The 22530-nt window shown below is 48.9% G+C and overlaps 1 protein-coding gene across 1 annotated transcript; it reads left to right on the forward strand.

The window, feature by feature from the left end:
- The first annotated feature begins 1179 nt into the window (after positions 1-1179).
- Positions 1180-22410, forward strand: LOC105700127 (paired box protein Pax-6-like). The gene is made up of 4 exons (XM_023433297.1): positions 1180-1197; positions 1304-1430; positions 19525-19690; positions 22191-22410. The coding sequence occupies exons 1-4, from the start codon at positions 1180-1182 to the stop codon at positions 22408-22410; spliced, it is 531 nt and encodes a 176-aa protein (XP_023289065.1).
- The last annotated feature ends 120 nt before the right edge of the window (positions 22411-22530 follow it).

Below are 22530 nucleotides of genomic sequence, written 5' to 3' on the forward strand. Positions count from 1 at the left end.
GAGAGAGAGATTGAAGGGCGTTACATTTGCGAGTAGTTTACATCTTCCTCGAGGGCGAGGCGGGTAATTGCGACACTTGACGTCTTCGATGTCGCGATTCCAGCCAGGTGGGGTGGGGTGGGTGGGCAAGGGGCGCCTCCACCTCGGTGTTTGCGAATTTACGCGGATGTTTGCCGACGTATATCCCACCCGAGTGCACCCCGGGAGGTGGGGCGTTGGACGTTTCCGGGGTTAATTTCACCCGGAACCCTCGGGATCCTTAGGGTGGAGGACCTCGCGATAATTCGCGGGTTCGATGCGTTTTCAACCCCCTCGAGCTCGGGGACGGGGCGGCGCAATGTTGCATCGCTGCATCGCCGGATGAATGATGATTTAACTCTTGAGAAGGGTGGAGTCATTAGGGAGGGTTTTTCGATTTTTCTCTCTTTTTTCGGTTTTTTAGTCGATGCGTTGGAGGGGTTGTTAGGGGGGATGATTGGCGGACGTTGTTAGCGGATGTGGCGAGATTTTGGGAGGTTAAAGAGAGGTTTTTTGGGATGATTTGGAATGATTTGGATGATTTGGAATTTTTCTCCCTTATTGTCGGTTTTTTAGTTGTTGCTTTGGGAGGGTTGTTGGGGGGATGATCGGTGGACGTTGTTAGTGGATGTGGCGAGATTTTGGGAGGGATTTTCCATATGTTATAAATTTATTACACATGTGTACTACATTTAAAGTGATACGAAAGTGGCGCGAAAGAGATCTCGTTCATGAAACATTAGACGGAATTGAGTGTACCGAGTCGTTTTCACCCTATACAATGTGAATATAGGAGCTACAAGAAAAGTCTTGACACCCATGAAATTTCAATATTTTTTAAAATTTGTCTAGGTATTTTCAAAATTTGTTGCAAAAAATGAATGAATTGAATGTAAAGACATTTATAATATATGTTTTATTTGAAAACACGTTATAAAATTAGTACACCTTGACTGAATGAAACTTCCAACCGAAAGGTTATGAAATTATAATATTTCTTTTAACCGTGTATTGTATGGGCAAGGTCGATGGGGAGATGAGAAACGTGGAAATTTTTTATTCAGGCGAGGTTGAAAGGAGTTTTTGGAAGGCTTGGCAAAATGAATGAAATGAATGAAAAGACATTTATAATATATATTATGTTTCATTTGAAAACACGTTATGAAATTAGTTGTGATAGTGAGTAGTAGAAAGAAAGAACAGGCGAGGTTGAAAGGAGGTTTTGGGAGGCTTGGCAAAGAGGGGAGGCTCGAAATATCGGATTGATCGATCTTCCCTATTGCAGATACACCGGGAGGCGTCGAAAAGCCCGAAGATTCTGCCGTCGCAGCAGCTGGGCGCTGCGGTCGCTCCATGGCCGGGCGCCACCGGCCTCCTGGCCTCCGTCACGGCTGACGACATGGCGCACAAGGGTGAGTGTCTCGAATTTTTTTTAACACCTTCCCTGGACCCAAGGGTGCCCAGGTCTCCGCTCGGAGGTGGTCCAGAATGTATCCCAAGGGAAAAAAATGAAAAGGCCTGGAAATGAGCCGCTCATTATATGTAAAGGAATTTCGGAACTTCCAGTTGCCCCGTTGCGCTCCGCGGCGGCCATGTTGGATCCTCTTTTATTTCCTCCCGCCGATTGGCGAGGCCCTCGACGAGGGCACCGGGGTCTTTCGACGACCAACGACTCGGGGGAATAACTGGACGAAGGGGCGGAAAAACGGGGCCGCGGGGTGGACGCCGTGAATGGGAGCCGCGGAGGCGGGGCGGCTGAAAATCCGCGAGTTATCTGACCGAGTGCGGCCCAGTGGGGTGTGTAGCGTTAAGTTGGCATTAGCTCTCGTTGAATCGTCCCCGATGTGTATTATATACGCTCCGTACGTACGAGTGTACGGCTATACGTAGCCGTACGTATGTACCGACGCCGCGGCTCTGATCGATCGTCCGCGGATCGCGTCCTTTCCGCGCGGCCGCGCGCGTTCTCCAAAATGGCGGATGTTATTCTCCCCTCAGGGATCTTCTATTCTCATGCGATGCACCATCGGATACCTTCTAAATTCATCCCACAACATCGAAACGCGGGAGTTACGGCCAGAGGCAGATCTCGCGTTCTCCAAGATGGCGGAGACGCCACCCCCCTCAAGAGTTCTCTCCTCCCTTCGCAATTTTTAAATACCTTACTTTGGGGTACTCAACAAATGCGCAGGCGTAAAGGGTCAACAATTTCTCCGAGGTCTTCCCGGCAAACCGGAAGCCCCCGGGGGCGTTCTCCAGAATATACAACGACTGCGTTCTCCAAGATGGCGGCGCGGCGTTCTCGCGTCCGGACCTCCGAGGATTCGACTCGGTCGACTTCTCTGACGCGCTGGGAAAGGCACGGCGGTATGTGGCGTTAAGGTCGATTATGTCGTCCTCCGTCTCTCTCCTTCGGCCTCCTGTCCGCCGGAAGTCGCCGATCGGATCGCGCATACCCGGCCGAGGTCGCTCCTTTCACGAGGCCTTTCTCTCTCTCTTGGAACCTCCCGCTTGAACGTCTCGTAAACTCTTTATCTCTGATTCCCCGTCATCCCCTATCGTCATTCGCGCCATATCGCGCGAAAATCGACTTTCCCCTCCCTCCGCCTCGCCCCTCTCCCCCTCATCCTAAATACCCAGTTTAGAGAGATTCGGCCGTGGAGCCAAAGCGCGAGAATCTTGGCTACAGTCAAGGGGCTCGATCACCGGGAAGGGGGGGGGGGGGTGTGNCTCCGGTGACCCCGATCCTTCGAGGAGGCGTTTTCGTTCCTGCTCGAACTGTTGTCGACCCTCGGACGTTCATTCGTACGAAATGCATTATCGCGTTATCAGGCGTTCCGGAAAGTTAGCCCGTGGTTGCCTTCAAGGGGAAGCCGCCCCTTCGGGGGGGGGGGGGCGCAGGGGAGTCGCGATTTGTTTTCGAATTCCTCCTCTCCTCTCCTTTCCTTTCCTTTTCCCCCGCTCATCACCCCGCGGGAAGAAATTCCTCGAACAAAGAGAGAGAGAGACGCGGAGGTTACGGGGGTGGATTCGCCGCAGGTATCGCTCTAGGGGGAGGACGGGGGAGGGGGGGGCAGCGGCCGCCGGAATCGGACCGGGGGGATGTATGCGCGCGTCTTGCACGGGGGTGCATTCGACTGCGAAATTTCCTCTTCAAACGCCGGCCCGGGGGCGGAACGCCGAGTTTCGAGGTTAAGGCGACGCTCGGGGGCCGCCGCCCCCCGCTTTCCCCTCCCCCACTCCCCCCATGCAGGGGTGGGCGCGCCCCCGCCAGGCCACGGGGTCCGACATGCCGCGTGTACGTATCCGCGAGGAGCACGTACGGAATTGCGCGGTGAGGTCTTCCCCCCTTGTCTCGCCCCCTCCCCCTCCCCCAATCGCCCAGAATTTTGTCCATTTCATGGAATTTGAGGTTTTCCATTCTTTTTTTTTTTTTCCTTTTTTCGCGGAAGGGAGAAATAGAGACGAAAATATATCGGAATTCCAGAAGAAATGTGAAGATTGGGGGGAGGAGGGGGGGGGGAGAAGAAGAGAGAAAAGCAGAAATTCCTAAGAAACGCGGGAATTTCCGAGGAGGAGGAGGGAAAAGATGGGACCGAAGTGCGCATAGGAATTCCCGAGAATTGCGGAGATCAATCCGGGAACGGGAAAGCAGGGCGGGGGGAGGGGGGGGGGGTCAAGATGTATAAGCGCGCAGAGATTCCCGAGAAAGAAGAAAAAGTGGAGATCCTCGCAAAGAGGTAGATACGGGGGATGACGGGGTCCTAGATAGCCAGGAATTCTCCTAAGTATAATTTCGTGATAAACGATCTTCAGGGGGATGCTGCTCAACCTCCACCGCGCGCGCGGGTATGGGGGCTTTTCCGGCACGACCCACGGGGGTCCCGGGACCCCCAACACATGGGGCAGGGGGAGGGATAAACACCCCCGTGGCACGGGTCCAGGAAGCATCGCGAGATGAGGCGTTAATCTCTCCCAACCCCCTCGCGGGTTACGCCGGAAGTCGCGGGTTTCGCTCGCGTCGTTAGGGGTTGTAGTTTCCAAAGGGAGGGGGGGGGGTAAAGGCCCCCCCCCCCTTGAATATCGCGCCAGGTCTCGAAGCGTCGCATCCGGCCCCCGAAAATTATCACTTCCTGGCCCGCCTCGCGATTCTTTACCTCCTCCGTATCCTCTTTGACAAACGGACTTATTCCTGGGGAACGGCGGGGAGACAGGGGGGGGGAAACGGCGTCATCCGAGCTAAGCAAATATTTTGACAAATCTTCACGGAGGGGCGGTCCCCCTCTGGGGGTAGGGAAGCAACTGTCGACCTAATTTCACCCCCCACCCCCCACCCCCTTTCCCCGAGGACGTTTCCGGAGATTACATCGGTAAGACTCATTGTCGGGTCTCGGGGGTCTCTATCGGTACACGAACCTCAATGCAGTCCCCCTTCCCCCGACCCCCGCTCCCGCGTTTCCCTCTTTTCCTGTTTTTTTTTTTTTTTTCTACGTGTCCACTGGCGCGGTCGCCTTTATTCCCTTTTGTTCTCCCATTCCCGGGGTCCCTACCGGGGAAATGCGGCGAAATCCGGAAAATAATCCGGAAGCCGGGGAGCGGGACGTATGCTGCCTTCCCCCCCCCCCAGTCCCCTTTCCCGCGGGAAGTAATCCCTCGGGAGAGAGAGAGAGAGAGGGCGCACTTCGCGTCCCGAGGCTCCTGTTAAACGTCCCCTCGGGACTTAACGACGCCTTCGAAACGGCCGCGGAGAGTTTTCCGCGTGCGATTTTTTGTTTTTTTTCCCCTCGTTTGGTTTCTTCTCTGTCTCTCTCTCCTTCTCGTCTCAGCTTGTTTTCCCTTCCCTCTCCTTCGAGCCGCTCTTTCTTTTCCCTCTCTTTTTTGAAAACTCTCCCTCTCTCTCTTTTTTTCTTTCTCCTTCTCTTTCGCGTTCTCTCTCTCACTCTCTACGTCGCAGCGTATTCAAAAGGGTCCTCGAAAGGTCCTCCAACTCCGAGGGGACCTTCTCCTTCTTCCCGCACAATAATAACGATTCCGCCCGCGCACCTGCCCTGGAGGACCCGGGTTAACCTGGGGGGTAGGGGTGCGGGGACGGGGTNCTCGAGTTAGAGGGAAACGAGGGATGAGAGATTCGCCGCTCTTCGGTTAATCGTCCAAAAAAGGGGGGGGCAGGGGGGTTGAGGGGAGGATTTCGAGAGAGAATCGCGCGATTCCTCCGGTACCCCTCGTTCGATTCCTCGTGATTAGTCTTCCCCCCTTGGATTACACGTGCGAACACATGTCGTCCCCCTTGTATGCCCCCCCCCCCCCTCCGGAGGGGGAGGCTCGCCCCGTGGCAGGGGCGAACCCTAAAGTCACGGGAAAAGTGTCCGACGGGATAATCGAGAGGCGATCGACTTCCCCCTGGTCAACGGACGTCCCCCCACATCTCCCCCCCCCTTTGGGCCCCCTTGAAATCGGAAATGCGACTCGAAATAATGGTTTTGCTTGAGACCGAGGAAACGCGCGGTTAGGCCCGAAACGTGTTCGCGCGTTTTCCTGGGCTGGGGCACCTGGGTCAAGGGGGGCAGGGGGGGTGTTCAACCTGATCTCTGTCCTGGCCCCTTTGCGAGTCTTCTCGTCGATTAGGGAGGACCTTTGTCGCGGGTTGCGACGTCCCCGGGAGTTCTCCCCGAGGGATCTTGTAATTGCATTCTCGTTGTTTACCCTTTAAGGTCAAGTGAAACCCCCTTCATATCAGTCGATTAGAATACAATACTTTTTTTTTTAAGGGTATTAGACCACACTGTCCGAAATTTTGACACATCAGTCGTGATCATCTAAGGATTGTCCTGACACATTCAAAATTTGGATTTTTGGAAACAATTTTTAACTTCGCCCAGACCAGAACCAAAACGGCGTCGAGCTCTCATATTTCGATCGATATACAATTATCGAAGGCTCTGATGTGAGAATCGAAAGGGTCAGGACAATTTTACGACAATTTAGAACACTCTGATAGTCGATAAACTCGCATTTGAACGGGATAAGGGCAGAAAAAGGGTTTTATGCGCTTCTATGCTAAAACGATGGTAATATGAGGTTTCCATGTGAAAATTTAATTGCCCTGGAAATCACAGATGGCGCAGGGGGTCCCTCTGCAGTCAATTAGGGCTTCAGAAACCATGAATCCAGAGGATTTCTGGAGTTTTATTTCGACTTCTTTATAATTATTACACGAAAACGATAGGTGGAGTATGCCATTTAGTCCAATGCCCAATATAATTCGACCCAGCTGTCGATATAAAAACGAACGTCGGCAACGTAGGCATTTAGAAAAATCTTCTTTATCGACGTCGATCAAGTTCCTCGACGTGTTTCACTTCACCTTAACCTCTTCACCTACAATGTCGTGTGAGAGACGTGGTATATCAATCGGGCCAGACGTGAAGGAAACGTGTGAGAGACGTGGTATGTCAATCGGGCGAAACGTCATGCCATGTCTGTAGAGTATCCTTTGATCGTATCGACATGTATTGGATGAATCGTCCTAAGAGTACACTTTGAACGTACATAACACATTTTGGCCATCGAGACGAGACGAGAAGACCAGCTATTGGGATAGATTTTAATTTCTTACAATTTTAAGGTTAGACCTTTATTTCGAAATTTAATAATGGAATGATACGACAAAGCAGTTGTTACTTAACCCTTAGAAAAGTGTACATCCAAAAGGCAGTCAAGGAGGCGTTGTTCAGGTGGAAGACGTAAGTTGAGCCGATCAACGCTCTTGACGAGATATCTCGCGATCCGGTAGTAGCGGATTAACGCTTTTGACGATAATCTAGCTTTCTAGCACCAATATTTTGCCATTCTAGATGAATATATTTTATAACTAATTCTATTCGTATAGCTAAAAGGAAGAAATAAATACAGCTACTACCGGATCGCGAGATATCTCGTCAAAAGCGTTGATCGGCTACTACCGGGTCGCGAGATATCTCGTCAAAAGCGTTGATCGGCTACTGCCGGGTCGCGAGATATCTCGTCAACAGCGTTGATCGACCAGTATCGGGTCGCGAGATATCTCGTCCAAGGTACCGAAAGGGTTAAAGCAATGTTTTAGTTGCCGCAAGGTGCACCCTTTCGGCGCGGCGTCGCGTTCAGTAGTGGTCGTCTGGCGGAGGGGACTGCCATAATGAAAGGGTTAAAGATACTTTTTTTTCCATCCCTAAGCAACACTTCCATCAAAAGGAGAGCGTAACGCGAGATCCGTCCCGCTCATTACGAATTTTCCTGATTTTCCTGATTTTTTTTCCCGATTTTCCAATTAGACGTCCCTCGTTACCGCCAGGAGGATGGCCTCGGGCAGCGGTTGTCCTAGGTCAGGGAGCATCCCTTGCGCACCTGTCTCTCGAAGTAGCCCCCGGGATCCGCGGCCGGCCACTTAACCCACCCCCACCCCACCCGTCGCGCTCCAGATTCGAGCCGCGGGGGGACCCACCCCCCTCCCGGACAGGTACCCGTCGGACCCTCGTCAAGGTGACGACTCGATTCGCCGAACGGTCCCGCGGGTCTCCGGGACCCGGGACGTCCCGGGAGCGGACGGATGCTCCGGGTCCCGAAAAAATCCAGAGTCCCGGGGAGGGTCCTTGCCCTCTGGCTCCGCTATCTCGGTCTCTGTCTTCCAGGTCGAATTATCCAATTACCTGGAGGGCCAACCTGGCCTGGAAGCAAGGTCGGCCCGGGGGGCGGAGGTAAGCCCGGCCCGGCGGCCGGACTCCAAAGCGGATCGGACAAAGAGCTCTCGTAAACGCGTTATTCCGCGCCAACGGATCTGTCAGAGCCGCTTCCCGGCTCCTCTCGGCCGCGCTCGCTCTCCGGGTGCAACGCGCGGAAGAGAGGCGGGACGTCAACCGGGACGCCAACCGGGACGCCAACCGGGACGCCAACCGGGACGCCCGACGGCCCAACGCCCCGCGCGAGCCCATTTCCCCGGCGAAGTCGATTTTCTTCTTTTTTTTCTTCCTTTCTTTTCTTCAAGTAATCCACTTTTTTTTTCGCCGAGACTTGTTTGACAATATTTTTCGACAGAAAGCTGTTTAGCCTCGATGTGGTGAATTCGATTGGTCCCGATGGTTTGCGTCAAGGAACTTGTCGCGAAAAAGAAATGACGCCTCTGAACGGTGAGTTCACTCATTATCGTTCGTCCTTTCTTCAAGTATTCCATTTTATCTGGAAACTTTTTTCACAATATTTTTTTAACCGGAAGTTGTTTAACCACGATTCACTCGTTATCGCTCGTCTTTATTTCAAGTATTTTTTTTTTTTCGAGATTTATTTGGCAATATTTTTGGACCGAAAGCTATTTAGCCTCGATACAGTAATTGCGATTGGTCTCGAAGGTTTGCGTCGAGGAAAAGAAATAACCACTACTAAACGGTGAGTTCACTCGTTATCGTTCGTCCTTTCTTCAAGTATTCTGTTTTTTCTGGAAACTTTTTTCACAATATTTTAGAACCGTAAGTTGTTTAACCACGATTCACTCGTTATCGTTCGTCCTTTTTTCAAGTATTCTTTTTTTTTTTGGAGATTTACTTAGCAATATTTTTGAACCGAAAGTTGTTTAACCACGATATGGTAATTTCTAGTGGTCTCGAAGGTTTGCGTCGCGAAACTCGTCGCAAAAAAGAATTTACACCACTTCTTGCGCTTCTTGCGTTTCTATGCTAAAAGGATGGGAATACGAGTTCTCGGAGTAAAATTTAATTGACCTGGAAATCACAGATGGCGCAGGGGGTCCCTCTGCAATCAATTAGGGCCCCAGAAAGCATGAATCCAGAGGATTGCTGGAGTTTTCCTTCGATTTCTTTATAATTATTGTACAAAAACGACAGGTGGAGTATGCCATTTGGTACAATACCCAATACAATTCGATACTGCTGTCAATATAAAAACCAACGTCGGCAACGTAGCCATTTAGAAAAACCTTCTTTATCGACGTTGATCAAGTTCCTCGACGTGTTTCACTTCACCTTAATCGTTAATAACTAAAATGATAATAGATGTCGCGTGAGAAAAGAAATCGAGAATGCCCTAGGGGCCCTGTCCTCGACGGGCCCCGAAAATCCGCGTCGACAAGTCGGTCAGAAGGGGAGGGACGGAAAAACGCGAGGACATGAAAGAAGATCGAAAGAGGGGCCCGGACTCTTTTCCCGTCTCGAGAGGGGCCCCGCCAAAGGGGCGGCCATTAATAACGCTAATATCTGTCGGCAGATTTTCGGAAAACCGGGGAACGAGACGTCCCGAGGGGTGCGGGGCACGCGGCCGACTCGACCCAAACAGCAACAAATACTCGAGGCTTTGTCGGGCCCGGTCTCCTTTTCCGCCGGTCTCCCTCCTTTCTCGAGGGCCCCGCCAATTCTCGAAACATGTCCGCAACAATGGCCCCCCGGTGCCGTTGTTATTATTGTCGGCGTCATTGTTATTAGGGGTCCCGCTCGCGCCGGGCCCCGGTCAGCTGACCCTCGTCATGTCGCCGAGGCGTCTCAATGCGAGAGGCGGCCCGATCGCGAGCGCGGGCCCGGCCAATGGGAGCGAGGGAGAGGGCGCATACGGGCGCCACGCGAGCGCGAGAGAGAGGGAGAGAGCTGCGGGCCGCTTGACCGGCGACGCAGCGCGCGGAGCCCTCGGCAGGGGAGGGCACTGCGCGGTACCTTGCATCTGGGCAATCCCATAAATTACCCCGAATCGCGGCACCCCGGGACCCCTCTCTCTCCCCCCGGACCCCCGAATGACCCGGGAATTTTTTCGGATTCCGGGGTGACTTTTTTCCCTCGGGTTGGGAGTTAACTCGCGAGGTGGGATCGACACCGAAGACCTTCTCGAGTACCTCGGGTAACGAGAACGGGACGATTAATTGCAGAGCATCGTGGGATTATATTACATTCCCCCTGTCAAATTTTCTGCAGTTCGATTGGACGGTGCTTACCTTTACGCTTGGTGATATCGTTACCCTCCTAATCATCGCTCGAAGCGATTGGGGTCCGTGCAAAAAATCGAGCCCTTCTGTCGCGTCATCTCCGCGTCATCTCGCGTCATCTCCGCGTCATCTCCGCGTCATCTCGCGTCATACCTATATACATACATACATATCCGTTTTGGCCTGGAATCATCGCAACGATTTATCGTTACTCGCGGGACGAAATTGAGCTTTACTTGCATAACGTCGTGATAAAATTCATTTCCGCGTCGTACCTATACATATCCGTTTTGGCTTGGAATCATTGTAACGATTTATCGTTACTCGCGGGACGAAATTGAACTTTACTTGCATAACGTCGGGATAAAATTCATCTCCGCGTCATACCTATACATATCCATACACATCCGTTTTAGCCTGGAATCATCGCAACGATTTATCGTCACTTGCTGGACGACATTGAGCTTTACTTGCACAACGTTGTGATAAAATTCATCTCCACGTCATACCTATACAGATCCATGCATATCCGTTTTAGCCTGGAATCATCGCAACGATTTATCGTTACCTGCGGGACGAAATTGAGCTTTACTTTAACAATGTCGTGATAAAATTCATCTCCGCGTCATACCTATACATATCCATGCATATCCATTTTAGCCTGGAATCATCGCAACGATTTATCGTCACTTGCTGGACGACATTGAGCTTTACTTGCACAACGTTGTGATAAAATTCATCTCCACGTCATACCTATACAGATCCATGCATATCCGTTTTGGCCTGGAATCATCGTAACGATTTATCGTTACTTGCGGGACGACATTGAGCTTTACTTGTGCAACGTTGTGAGAAAATTCATCTCCACGTCATACCTATACAGATCCATGCATATCCGTTTTAACCTGGAATCATCGCAACGATTTATCGTTACTCGCGAGACGAAATTGAGCTTTACTTTAACAATGTCGTGGTAAAACTCATCTCCGCGTCATACCTATACAGATCCATGCATATCCGTTTTAGCCTGGAATCATCGCAACGATTTATCGTTACTCGCGGGACGAAATTGAATTTTACTTGCACAGCGTCGTGATAAAATTCATTTCCGCGTCGTATCTATACACATCCGTTTTGGCCTGGAATCATCGCAACGATTTATCGTTACTCGCGAGACGAAATTGAGCTTTACTTTAACAATGTCGTGATAAAATTCATTTCCGCGTCGTACCTATACACATCTGTTTTAGCCTGGAATCATCGCAACGATTTATCGTTACTCGCGGGACGACCTTAAGCTTTACTTAACCCTTAACGCTCCAAGTGTGCCTCTCAAGCACTGACACTTAAAAACTTGCAAGTCGAAGTATGATGAGAATAAGTTGGAGTTGCAGGTCGATATCCATAATTAAAAGTCGGAGCGTTAAGGGAGTTAAACAACGTCGCGATGAAATTTTGTCACTTGTTCATTTGTGAGAATGTTTAGGAGAGGTCAAGCTAGCAGGCCAAATTTGAGCCTGACGTGCGAAATTGGGCCTCACGGGGACCGAAATTCGTCCGAAGGGCTCTAAACGTCCTCTCCCGTTTCCAGAGTCCTGGATCAGCTGTTTTACTTTTCCTATTTTTTTTTCTTCCGTCTCTTTCCCCTCCTTTCGGAAGAAGTCCGCGAGATTCCCGAGGGGCCCGACATTTTCCGCCTCCAGGAACGACGCGGCTCGAATCGGGCCCCGCAGGGAACAAACGGGCCCCTCTAAAGTGTTCCACTGACGTCTCCATCGGATCGTCCGGAAAAATGGGCTCAGGGTCTCCGGAAGCCGGCTTGGGCCTGGTCGCCCTGGTTGACTCAATTCGGGCCCTCCAGGGGGCCCCTAGAGTCCCCACGGGACCCCCTCGCAGGTGGCAGCTTCCCCCGGGACTCTCCTTTGACGTCTCGCGAGGACACCGCGAAAAGTGAGGGGATGAGAACCGCGACAAAGGGTTTCCCGATTTCCATCCCTCCGGAATCGGGAAACCCGACTCCGCAAAGTCCCCCCCTGACCCTCCCCCAGCAAAGAATCACAAGAGAAAGAGAGAGGGAGAAGAGGAATCGCGACTCCGGGGGCATCCGAACCTCCCTCTTCCGAATTCCTCCCTCACCCCCGGAAATTCCCTGTATCGCGATCGTTCTTCTCAGGCGCGGATGAAAAATGGAGAGCAAGAGAGAGAGGGCGAGAAAGAAAGAAAGAAAGAAGAACCCCGCGAAGAGAGGGGGATGATGAATGCGACGTCTCAGTCCTCGCGTCGGAGAGGCTCTGTCGCTCGTTTGTAAGCGGCCCTTCTTCCCTGCTCCCCCCGCCCCACCCCACCCCCCCATTTTTCCTTTTTCTTACGTGGGGCGAAAAGGCGAAAAGGAAAGAGGGGAGGCTCCGATGATCTCCCCCCCCCGCCCCCCGCCCCACGGGAAAAAGGCGTTGAAATCGCGAGATAAATGCGCCCCTCGAGGAGGTGCAAAAGAGGGAGGGGGCAAAGTGGAACTCGAGGGCCGGGGGGGGGGCCCCCCCTAATTAACCCGCCTCCCGTTGGCTCTCGAGCGCGAGAGGGAGAAGGAGAGAAGATCTCACCGCGAGATTCGTCGGAGGTCTGATTCGCGTCCCGTCCCTCGAGGGGGGAGGATTGGGGCGCTTCCCGTCCCGGGGGGAGTTTGTCCCGCGAATGCGAATCGGCCATGGGGGGGGGCTAATGAAGTCCTAATAAACGCCGAGAGGAGACGGCCAGATCCATGGCTGATATTTAATACAAACGGCACAATGACAGAGAGAGAGAAAGCCCCCGCTCGGTGGCAGAATGCCCTCTCGAGGGGCACCCCTTGCGTGTATCCATTTACCCCCCTCCCCCCCCTCATTCCTCTGTATACATTGCACCCGTTCGCGGGGTGCAAGTGCGCACGCGCGCGCACAATAGGGGCACAATGTCGAGCGCCCGCGATTCGCGCACAATTTGTGCGTCCCGAATGAGCCCCCCTTTCGAAGGGGGTTGGGGGTTGGGGGTCGGGGGGAGGCGACTCTCTCCTCGTTTCTCGCGTTTGTACGACTCGTTCCTCGTTATCCGAGGCGCATTGGCGGCTATTTATTGCGGGGGTGCGCATCTCCTCTCGACACCCCCCCCCAACCCCCCAAAGTGAATCGACTCCTCTCTCGAGGGGCGTCGCCGCTGAAAAAGGGCGTTAGCGCGACAAATGCATTTACCGAGGGTAGATCATTTGCCGCCTCTTTCTTCCTTTTGTTTTCTTGTTTCCTTCATCTTCTTCTGTTTCTTTTTTTGTTTCATCTTGTCTACTCTTTGTCCCCCTCCATTGGCCTTTCTCCTTGTTTCTTTCTTGAGGTTCGCGCGCGGTTTCACCCCTTCGCACCTTTTGTGCGCGAATGTGGCGAATATTGCGGGGCGACTTTAATTGAGGGTATCGGGTGAATCGGAGGACGGGGCGCGGAAGGGACGGAGAGTGGAGGAGGGAATGGGAATCGCGGATTTTGAAATTGGGGAATCGGGGGAGGCGGGGTCCAGGGGACTTCGAGGGATCGGCGAAGAAGCCGCTTCTTGGTGTTACTCCTGTATTGGGGGGGTTCTTCCTTTCTGCCGGACATTCTCCCTCGGGAACCCCGCTGGTCCCCACTTGGAACGCATTATGCTCTTCGCGTCTCACTTCAATGAGGTTAAGTCAGGTCGGGGCGTCCCTGAAGAGGAGGGGGATGGGGGGCGATTAGGATGATATGAAAGCCGATGAGGAATTTACCCCTTTCGTTACGTTGGACGAGATATCTCGCGACCCAATACTGGCCGATTAACGCTTTTGACGAGATATCTCGCGACCCGATACTGGCCGATCAACGCTTTTGACGAGATATCTCGCGACCCGATACTGGCCGATCAACGCTTTTGACGAGATATCTCGCGACCCGATACTGGCCGATCAACGCTTTTGACGAGATATCTCGCGACCCGATACTGGCCGATCAACGCTTTTGACGAGATATCTCGCGACCCGGTAGTAGCGGATTAATGCTTTTGACGATAATCTAGCTTTCTAGCACCAATATTTTGATATTCTAGATGAATATATTTTATCACTAATTCTATTCGTATAGCTAAAAGGAAGAAATAAATACAGTTTTTATTAACACTATGCCGTCCGCGCGTCTAATCTAGATTTTTTCGTGTCGTGCCGGTGCAACTGACTTACGTAATTTTGTGACACCAACGTGAAGCCACCGGCACTTACCCGATAGTTTTTGCATGGCACAAACGTGGAGCCACCGGACGTCATAGTGTTAATTTAATGAAATTATTTTTATTTATTTACTACTTTTTATTTATTTACTATACCTTAAGGTTAATATATATTTAATGTGTACGTGAAAATGTTTATAAAACGTTTCTCCGAACTGGGTGCACCCAGCACGAATTATCTGAAACTTTAACACGTGATTATGGAGGCCCTAAGGATAAACGCGATGCTGGTGAAATTTCATTTTTTCGAAAAAAAAAAAAATGTTTGGTTCTTGTCTGAGATAAATAAAAAATCTTTGTCGACAAATGTCATTTCACGAGTATCGAAACTTTGACACATTACTCATGAGCACCTAGGAATTATTCTGACACTTTGAAAATTTGGATTTTTAAACAAAATTTGTTAATTTCGATCGATACATCCAATTCGGGGAATACTTTCCCCAACGATTTGACTTCTTAGATGTACATATAGGCTGACTCTTTCATATCGCCTTAAGAATGGGAATTTGGAGTCTTTGAATTTTTTAACAAAATTTGTTAATTTCGATCGCTATATCCAATTCGAGGAATACTTTCCCCAACGTTTTTGACTTCTCAGATGTATATATAGGCTGACTCTTTCATATCGCCTTAAGAATGGGAATCTGGAGTCTTTGAATTTTTTAACAAAATTTGTTAATTTCGATCGATACATCGAATTCGGAGAATACTTTCCCCAACAATTTGTCTTCTCAGATATATATAGGCTGACTCTTTCATATCGCCTTAAGAATGGGAATCTGGAGTCCAAAAAATGGTGAAGGATGGAGGGGGAGGAGGAATGGGGTTTCCTGATTTTTCTCGTTTTTTTTCTCTCTCGGGTTTCGCTTTGAGGATTGCCCGTGGGAATGCGAGGCCGAAGGCTTGACGGACTCGAGAGGACCCTCTCGAGGACTCCGAAGGACCTCGGAGCCCAAAGGAGCCGGAGTCCCTTTCGCGGAAAGTCGGCCATTCAGCGGGACAATTCGGGAGAATTCGGGCCACTCCCGGTCCCGGGGATCCCGGGGATCCCGGGGATCCCGGGATCATGGGAGATCCTCTGGTGAGAGGGATCCCGTGGTCCAGCTTCGCGAGATCCTTTGCGGGGGCGGGGCGCCGCACCCTCTGGACGCGTCCCGAGGGATAGATCCCGATATCGGGCGTGTCCGACTTTCGAGTCCCGAGGGAGAGTCCCGCGACAATGCGCGGCAGATTCGTCGCCGATGATTTACGGGATGCGCGTCCTGAGGGTGCACCTGGAATTCGTGCACCGTCGAAGGTGATTATATACGTTTTCCTAGGCACCTTTGGTACGCAATGTTGACCCGAAAATGGACATTTAAGGGGATGTGAAAGTGGCATCCGAAAGCTCAATCGTTCATAAAACTTTTCATAGAACTGGGTGTCTCAAATCGTTTCATACTTTAAAACGCGAATATGGAGACCCTAAGGTAGGTCCTGAAACTCGGGAAATTTCATTTTTTATAAACTATTTTTAAAATACCTATAAACAAATATGAAAAGAATTGAAATTTCATGAGCTTCAGGACCTTCCTTATAGTCTCCCTAATCACGTCGTAAAGTTTAACATTATTCGGTAAATCGAGGTGGGAGAAAAGTTTTTAATAAACGAAACCTCTTCGACGCCACTTACACATCGCTTTAAGGGGATGTGAAAGGGGCATCTGAAAGCTCAATCGTTCATAAAACTTTTCATAGAACTGGGTGTCTCAAATCGTTTCATACTTTAAAACGTGAATATGGAGACCCTAAGGTAGGTCCTGAAACTCGGGAAATTTCATTTTTTATAAACTATTTTGAGAAATACCTATAAACAAATTTGAAAAGAATTTATATTTCATGAGTTTCAGGACCTTCCTTATAGTCTCCCTATTCACGTTGTAAAGTTTCAAACTATTCGGTAAATCGAATTGGGAGAAAAGTTTTATAAACAAGACCTCTTCGACGCCACTTTCACATCGCCTTAAGGTGAAGTGAAATACGCCGAGGAACTTGATCGACGTCGATAAAGATGATTTTTCTAAATACATACGTTGCCGACGGTCGTTTTTTTATTGACAGCTGGGTCGAATTATATTGGGTATTGTACCGAATTATATACTCTACCTGTCGTTTTCGTACAATAATTATAAAGGAATCGAAGTTAAACTCCAGAAATCCTCTGGATTCATGGTTTCTGAGGCCCTAATTGACTGCAGAGAGACCCCCTGCGCCATCTGTGATTTCCAGGTGAATTAAATTTTCACTCCGAGACCTCGTATTCCCATCGTTTTAGCATAGAAGCGCATACAACACTTTTTTTGCGTTTATCCCGTTCAAATGCGAGTTTATCGATTACCAGAGTGTTCTAAATTGTCATTAAATTGTGCTGACCCTTTCATTTCTCATATCAGAGCCTTCGATAATTGTATATCGATCGAAATATAAGAGCTCGACGTCGTTTTGGTTCTGGTCTGGGCAAAGTTAAAATGTGTTTCCCCAAAATCAAAATCTTGAATGTGTCAGGACAATTCTTAGGTGATTACAAGTCATGTGTCAAAGTTTCGGACAGTTTGGTCTTATACCCTTGAAAAAAAGTCTTGTATTCGAATCGACTAATTTGAGGGGTGTTTCACTTCACCTTAAGGTGAGGCCCTAATTGACTGTATAACGACCTCCTGCGCTATCTGTGATTTCCAGGTCAATTAAATTTTCCCTCCGAGGCCTCATATTCTCATCATTTTAGCATAGAAGCGTATACAACACTCTTTTTGGCTTTATCCCGTTCAAATGCGAGTTTATCGAAAACCAGAGTGTTCTAAATTGTCGTAAAATTGTCCTGACCCTTTCGTTACTCATACCAGAGCCTTGGATAATTGTATATCGATCGAAATATGAGAGCTTGACGCCGCTTTGGTTCTGGTCTGGGCAAAGTTAAAAAATTGTTTCCAAAAATCCAAATTTTGAATGTGTCAGGACAATTCTTAGATGATCACGACTGATGTGTCAAAATTTCGGACAGGGTGGTCTAATACCCTTAAAAAAAAATGTTGTATTAGAATCGACTGATTTGAGGGGGGTTTCACTTCACCTTAAAGGGGATGTGAAAGTGACATCGGAGGAATCAATCGTTCATGAAACTTATCTCATCAGTCATTGAAATTTTCAACAAATGTTTTAGATACCTTGAAATGAAATCTAAGAGACACCATAAGAAATCTGTCGCTTGAGATATTTAGCAATGGTTCCAAAAGGATATTTGTAAATTCTTCCGTGGTACGAGGGGGCTGTTAATTCTTTTTCCGCGCGGGTGGTTTCGAGATGGCAGGGGGGAAAATCGGAGAAGAGGTCAGAGGGCGCGAAAAGAGACACGAGGCGAGTGTCGCGGTCCATCGCGGCATCTGCGAGAGGGCGACTCCTCCCATCCCTCGAGAGGGGAAAAGCCAGGTCGACAAGGGCGGGGCAAAGGGAAAAGGGCCCCGAAAAAGGGCCCCGACTTGTCACCGCGACAACGAGGCCGAGGAGTTATCTACGGCGGAACCAACCCCGACATCCTTCGGGAACCGGGCCCGCGAGTCCTTCCCCCAGGACCCTTCGCCCGGAAGAATGAGCCCCCCGACGATGATGCACGACCGAAGAGCCGGCATTGTCCTCGCGAGGTGGCGGCCGATCGAACGGCGAAAGGGAGGAAAAAAAAATGGATGGAGACACCCCGGAGATCCCCTTCTCGAGCCGCTCTTTCCGGGCGAGTCGATGAATTATTTACGGGGGGCGAACCCCCCGACTCAGGGGTGCCACTCCTCGAGGACCTCCTCGAGCGGTTTCGCCGATTCCTTTCCTCCTAGCCTCCGCCTTTCGTACCTTCTCGCATTTCGCGGCTTTTCTCATTTTTAATATTTCTGTTTGCCCCTAAAGTGATGGGAAAGGGGCGTCAAAGAGGCATCGTTTATGAAACTTTCCTCCGAACTGAATGTACCGATTCGTCTCAAACTTGATGTGAATATGAAGGATGCGAGGAAGGTCCTGAAACCCATGAAACTTCAATTTTAAGATCATTTGTGTTTGTATTTATTTTCGGCAATTTTAATAAGAAATGAAATTTCGCGAGTTCAGGACCTATCTTAGGGTCTCCTTATACATGTGGCAAAATTTGGAAAAGGTATCGTTTATGAAACTTTCCTCCGAACTGGGTGTACCGATTCTTCTCAAACTTAACGATGCGAATATGGAGGATACGAGGAAGGTCCTGAAACCCCTGAAATTTCAATTTTAAGATCATTCGTTTGCACCTATTTTCAACAATTTTAATAACATGAAATTTTGCGAGTTTCAAGACCTACCTTGAGGTTTCCCTTATACATGTGGGAAAATTTACAACAAATGTGGGAGAGGTATCGTTTATGAAACTTTCTTCCGAAGTGGGTGTACCGATTCGTCTCAAACTTGATGTGAATCTGGAGGCTACGAGGAAGGTCCTGAAAACCATGAAACTTCAATTTTAAGATCATTTGTTTGTCCCTATATTCAACATTTTTAATCAGAAATTAAATTTCGCGAGTTTCACGACCTACCTTAGGGTCTCCCTATACATGTGGCAATATTTGGAAAAGGTATCGTTTATGAAACTTACCTCCGAACTGGGTGTACCGATTCTTCTCAAACTTAACGATGCGAATATGGAGGATACGAGGAAGGTCCTGAAACCCCTGAAATTTCAATTTTAAGATCATTCGTTTGCACCTATTTTCAACAATTTTAATAACATGAAATTTTGCGAGTTTCAAGACCTACCTTGAGGTTTCCCTTATACATGTGGGAAAATTTACAACAAATGTGGGAGAGGTATCGTTTATGAAACTTTCTTCCGAAGTGGGTATACCGATTCGTCTCAAACTTGATGTGAATATGAAGGCTACAAGGAAGGTCTTGAAACCCATGAAACTTCAATTTTAAGATCATTTGTTTGTACCTATTTTCAAAAATTTTAATAAGAAATGAAATTTAGCGAGTTTCAGGACCTACCTTAGGATCTCCTTGTACAGTGATACAATTTCAAAGAAATTGCTACACCCAATTCGGAGAAAAGTTTTATAAACGATCGACCCCTAAGATGCCACTTTCACATCCCCCTAAGTACCCATGCCACCCGAGTGACATTACCACCAACGTGTTCATTTTCATATACGATCATTAGGAGTCGCATCTAGATTTAGGAAGAGCGCCGATTTCGCATCAGCTGATTCGCCTGGATGATTTGTTTCCAGGGCACAGCGGAGTCAATCAGCTGGGGGGCGTCTTCGTGGGGGGCAGGCCGCTCCCGGACTCGACCAGGCAGAAGATCGTCGAGCTGGCCCACTCCGGGGCCCGACCCTGCGACATCTCCAGGATACTCCAAGTGAGCAACGGCTGCGTCTCCAAGATCCTCGGCAGGTTGGTTGAAGTACTGGGAGTACCCTCCCCCTCGCCCTCTTTTTACTTGCATCCCGTATAAACCTAACCTAACGATTCTCCCGGCGATCGCGACGGGGGCAAGAAATCGTGAACATTTGTTTTACCCCTTTGAATCAGGGAATTTTAGAAACTAAAAAGGCCCATCTTGCACAGAAATTTTATATCTTTTTAAGGGGATGTGAAAGCGGCATCCGAAAGCTCAATCGTTCATAAAACATTTCTACAAACTGGGCGTCTCAAATCGTTTCAAACTCTAAAACGTGAATATGGAGACCCTAAGGTAGGTCCTGAAACTCGCGAAACTTCATTTTTTCTAAACTATTTTTGAAATACCTATAAACAAATTTGAAAAGAATTGAAAATTCATGAGTTTCAGGACCTTCCTTATAGTCTCCCTATTCACGTTGTAAAGTTTCAACCTATTCGGTTAACCGAATTGAGAGAAAAGTTTTATAAATGAAACCGCTTCGACGCCACTTTCACATCACATTAAGGTAAAGTGAAACACGTCGAGGAACTTGATCGACGTTGATACAGAAGATTTTTCTTAATACTTACGTTGCCGACGTTTGTTTTCATATCGACAGCTGGGTTGAATTATATCGGGCATTGGATTGAATGGCATACTCCACCTATCGTTTTTGTACAATAATTATAAAGAAATCGAAGTAAAACTCCAGAAGTCCTCTGGATTCATGCTTTCTGGGGCCCTAATTGACTGCGGAGGGACCCCCTGCGCCATCTGTGATTTCCAGGTGAATTAAATTTTCCCTCCGAGACCTCGTATTCCCATCGTTTTAGCATAGAAGCGCATAAAACCCTTTTTTTGCCTTTATCCCGTTGAAATGCGAATTTATCGACTACCAGAGTGTTCTAAATTGTCGTAAAATTGTCCTGATCCTTTCGTTTCTCATATCGGAGCCTTCGATAATTGTATATTGATTGAAATATGAAAGCTCGACGCCATTTTGGTTCTGGTCTGGGCAAAGTTAAAATGTTTTTCCCCAAAATCAAAATCTTGAATGTGTCAGGACAATTCTTAGGTGGTTACAAGTCATGTGTCAAAGTTTCGGACAATTTTGTCTAATACCCTTGAAAAAAAGTGTTGTATTCGCTTCCACTAATTTCAGAGGGGTTTCATTTCACCTTAAATTGAACAAACTTGGTTTATTTTTATTAATAAAGGAATCGGAAAGGAAAACGGCGGAAAATGCAAATAATGAGCGCGGGATACCTCCCCGGGAGTGCGAGAGAGAGGGTCGCAGGCGAGCCGGCGCGGGGGCGAGAGAGAGGTCCGAGTGGACGCGCGAGACGGTGGGGCAGGTCAGCGCGAAGAATCCGCCGAGCGAGAGAGATCGCGAGAGGCGGAGACCCGCCGCAAGAATGCGTGGAACGCGCCCCTCCCCCTGTATTCTCGTACCCCCTCGTCCTCCCCTGAGAATTCCTCCGCACGATCGCGCACTCAATCTCCACGCATTACGCCGATTGCGAAGAACCTCCCTCTCCTTTTTTAAGGTGAAGTGAAACACGTCGAGGAACTTGATCAACGTCGATAAAGAAGATTTTTCTAAATGCCTACGCTGGCGACGTTGGTTTTTATATTGACAGCTGGGTCGAATTATATTGGGTATTGTACCAAATGGCATATTCCACCTGTCGTTTTCGTACAATAATTATAAAGGAATCGAAGGTAAACTCCAGAAATCCTCTTGATTCATGGTTTCTAAAGCCCTAATTGACTGCAGAGGAACACCTTGCGCCATCTGTGATATCCAGGTCAATTAAATTTTCACTCCGAGACCTCGTATTCCCATCGTTTTAGCAAAGAAGCGCATACAACACTTTTTTTACCTTTATCCCGTTGAAATGCGAGTTTATCGATTACCAGAGTGTTCTAAATTGTCGTAAAATTGTCCTGACCCTTTCGATTCTCATATCAGAGCCTTCGATAATCGTATATCGATCGAAATATGAGAACTCGACGCCATTTTGGTTCTGATCTGGACTTTGAAAAAATTGTTTTGAAAAACCCAAATATTTAATGTGTAGACAATTTTTAGATGATCAGGAGTGGTGTGTCAAAGTTTCGAACAGTTTGGTCTGATCCCCTTAAAAAAAAGTGTTGTATTCGAATCGACTGATTTGAAGGATGTTTCACTTCACCTTAACCCTTTGGGTCCTAAGAACGCCTAAAGGCGCCCAACGTTTAGTCCAATATTGCCTGCACGGTCAGACGAATTTCGCCCATATGTCGAAATGGCTCCGTGTCCAAAGGGTTAAAATAGAAATGAATTTCAAGATTTGCAAATTATTAGCTACATATTGGCCGACATTCACATAATGGACCAATATTCCGCCATGTTGTGGCCAAGGTTAGGTTCTACTTGGGGTTGCAGTTGTTTCTTTTCTGGAGTAACCTCCCGCGGAGGGAGGTGCACCCCCCCACTGAATTGTACCGAAAACGTTCTTACCGTTGCAGGTACTACGAGACGGGGTCGATCCGGCCGCGGGCCATCGGGGGGAGCAAGCCCCGCGTGGCCACGGCCGAGGTCGTCAGCAAGATCTCCCTCTACAAGAGCGAGTGCCCCTCGATCTTCGCCTGGGAGATCCGGGACCGCCTGCTCCAGGAGGGCGTATGCACCAACGACAATATACCCAGCGTGAGTACCAATCTCTGCGTCGTATATCTACGAGTATGAATAAGCGCCCCTTATCGCTGACACCTGCTCGGGCTTAGAAAAATGATATAGAGGAGACCGAGGTCAATTGTCACAATTTTTACGTTTTTATTTCTACAATTAATTGAAACAGCTCTTTGT

This window comes from Orussus abietinus, unplaced genomic scaffold (genome assembly GCF_000612105.2).
Source record: "Orussus abietinus isolate OABI.00-Male unplaced genomic scaffold, Oabi_2.0 scaffold643, whole genome shotgun sequence".
NCBI lineage: Eukaryota > Metazoa > Arthropoda > Insecta > Hymenoptera > Orussidae > Orussus > Orussus abietinus.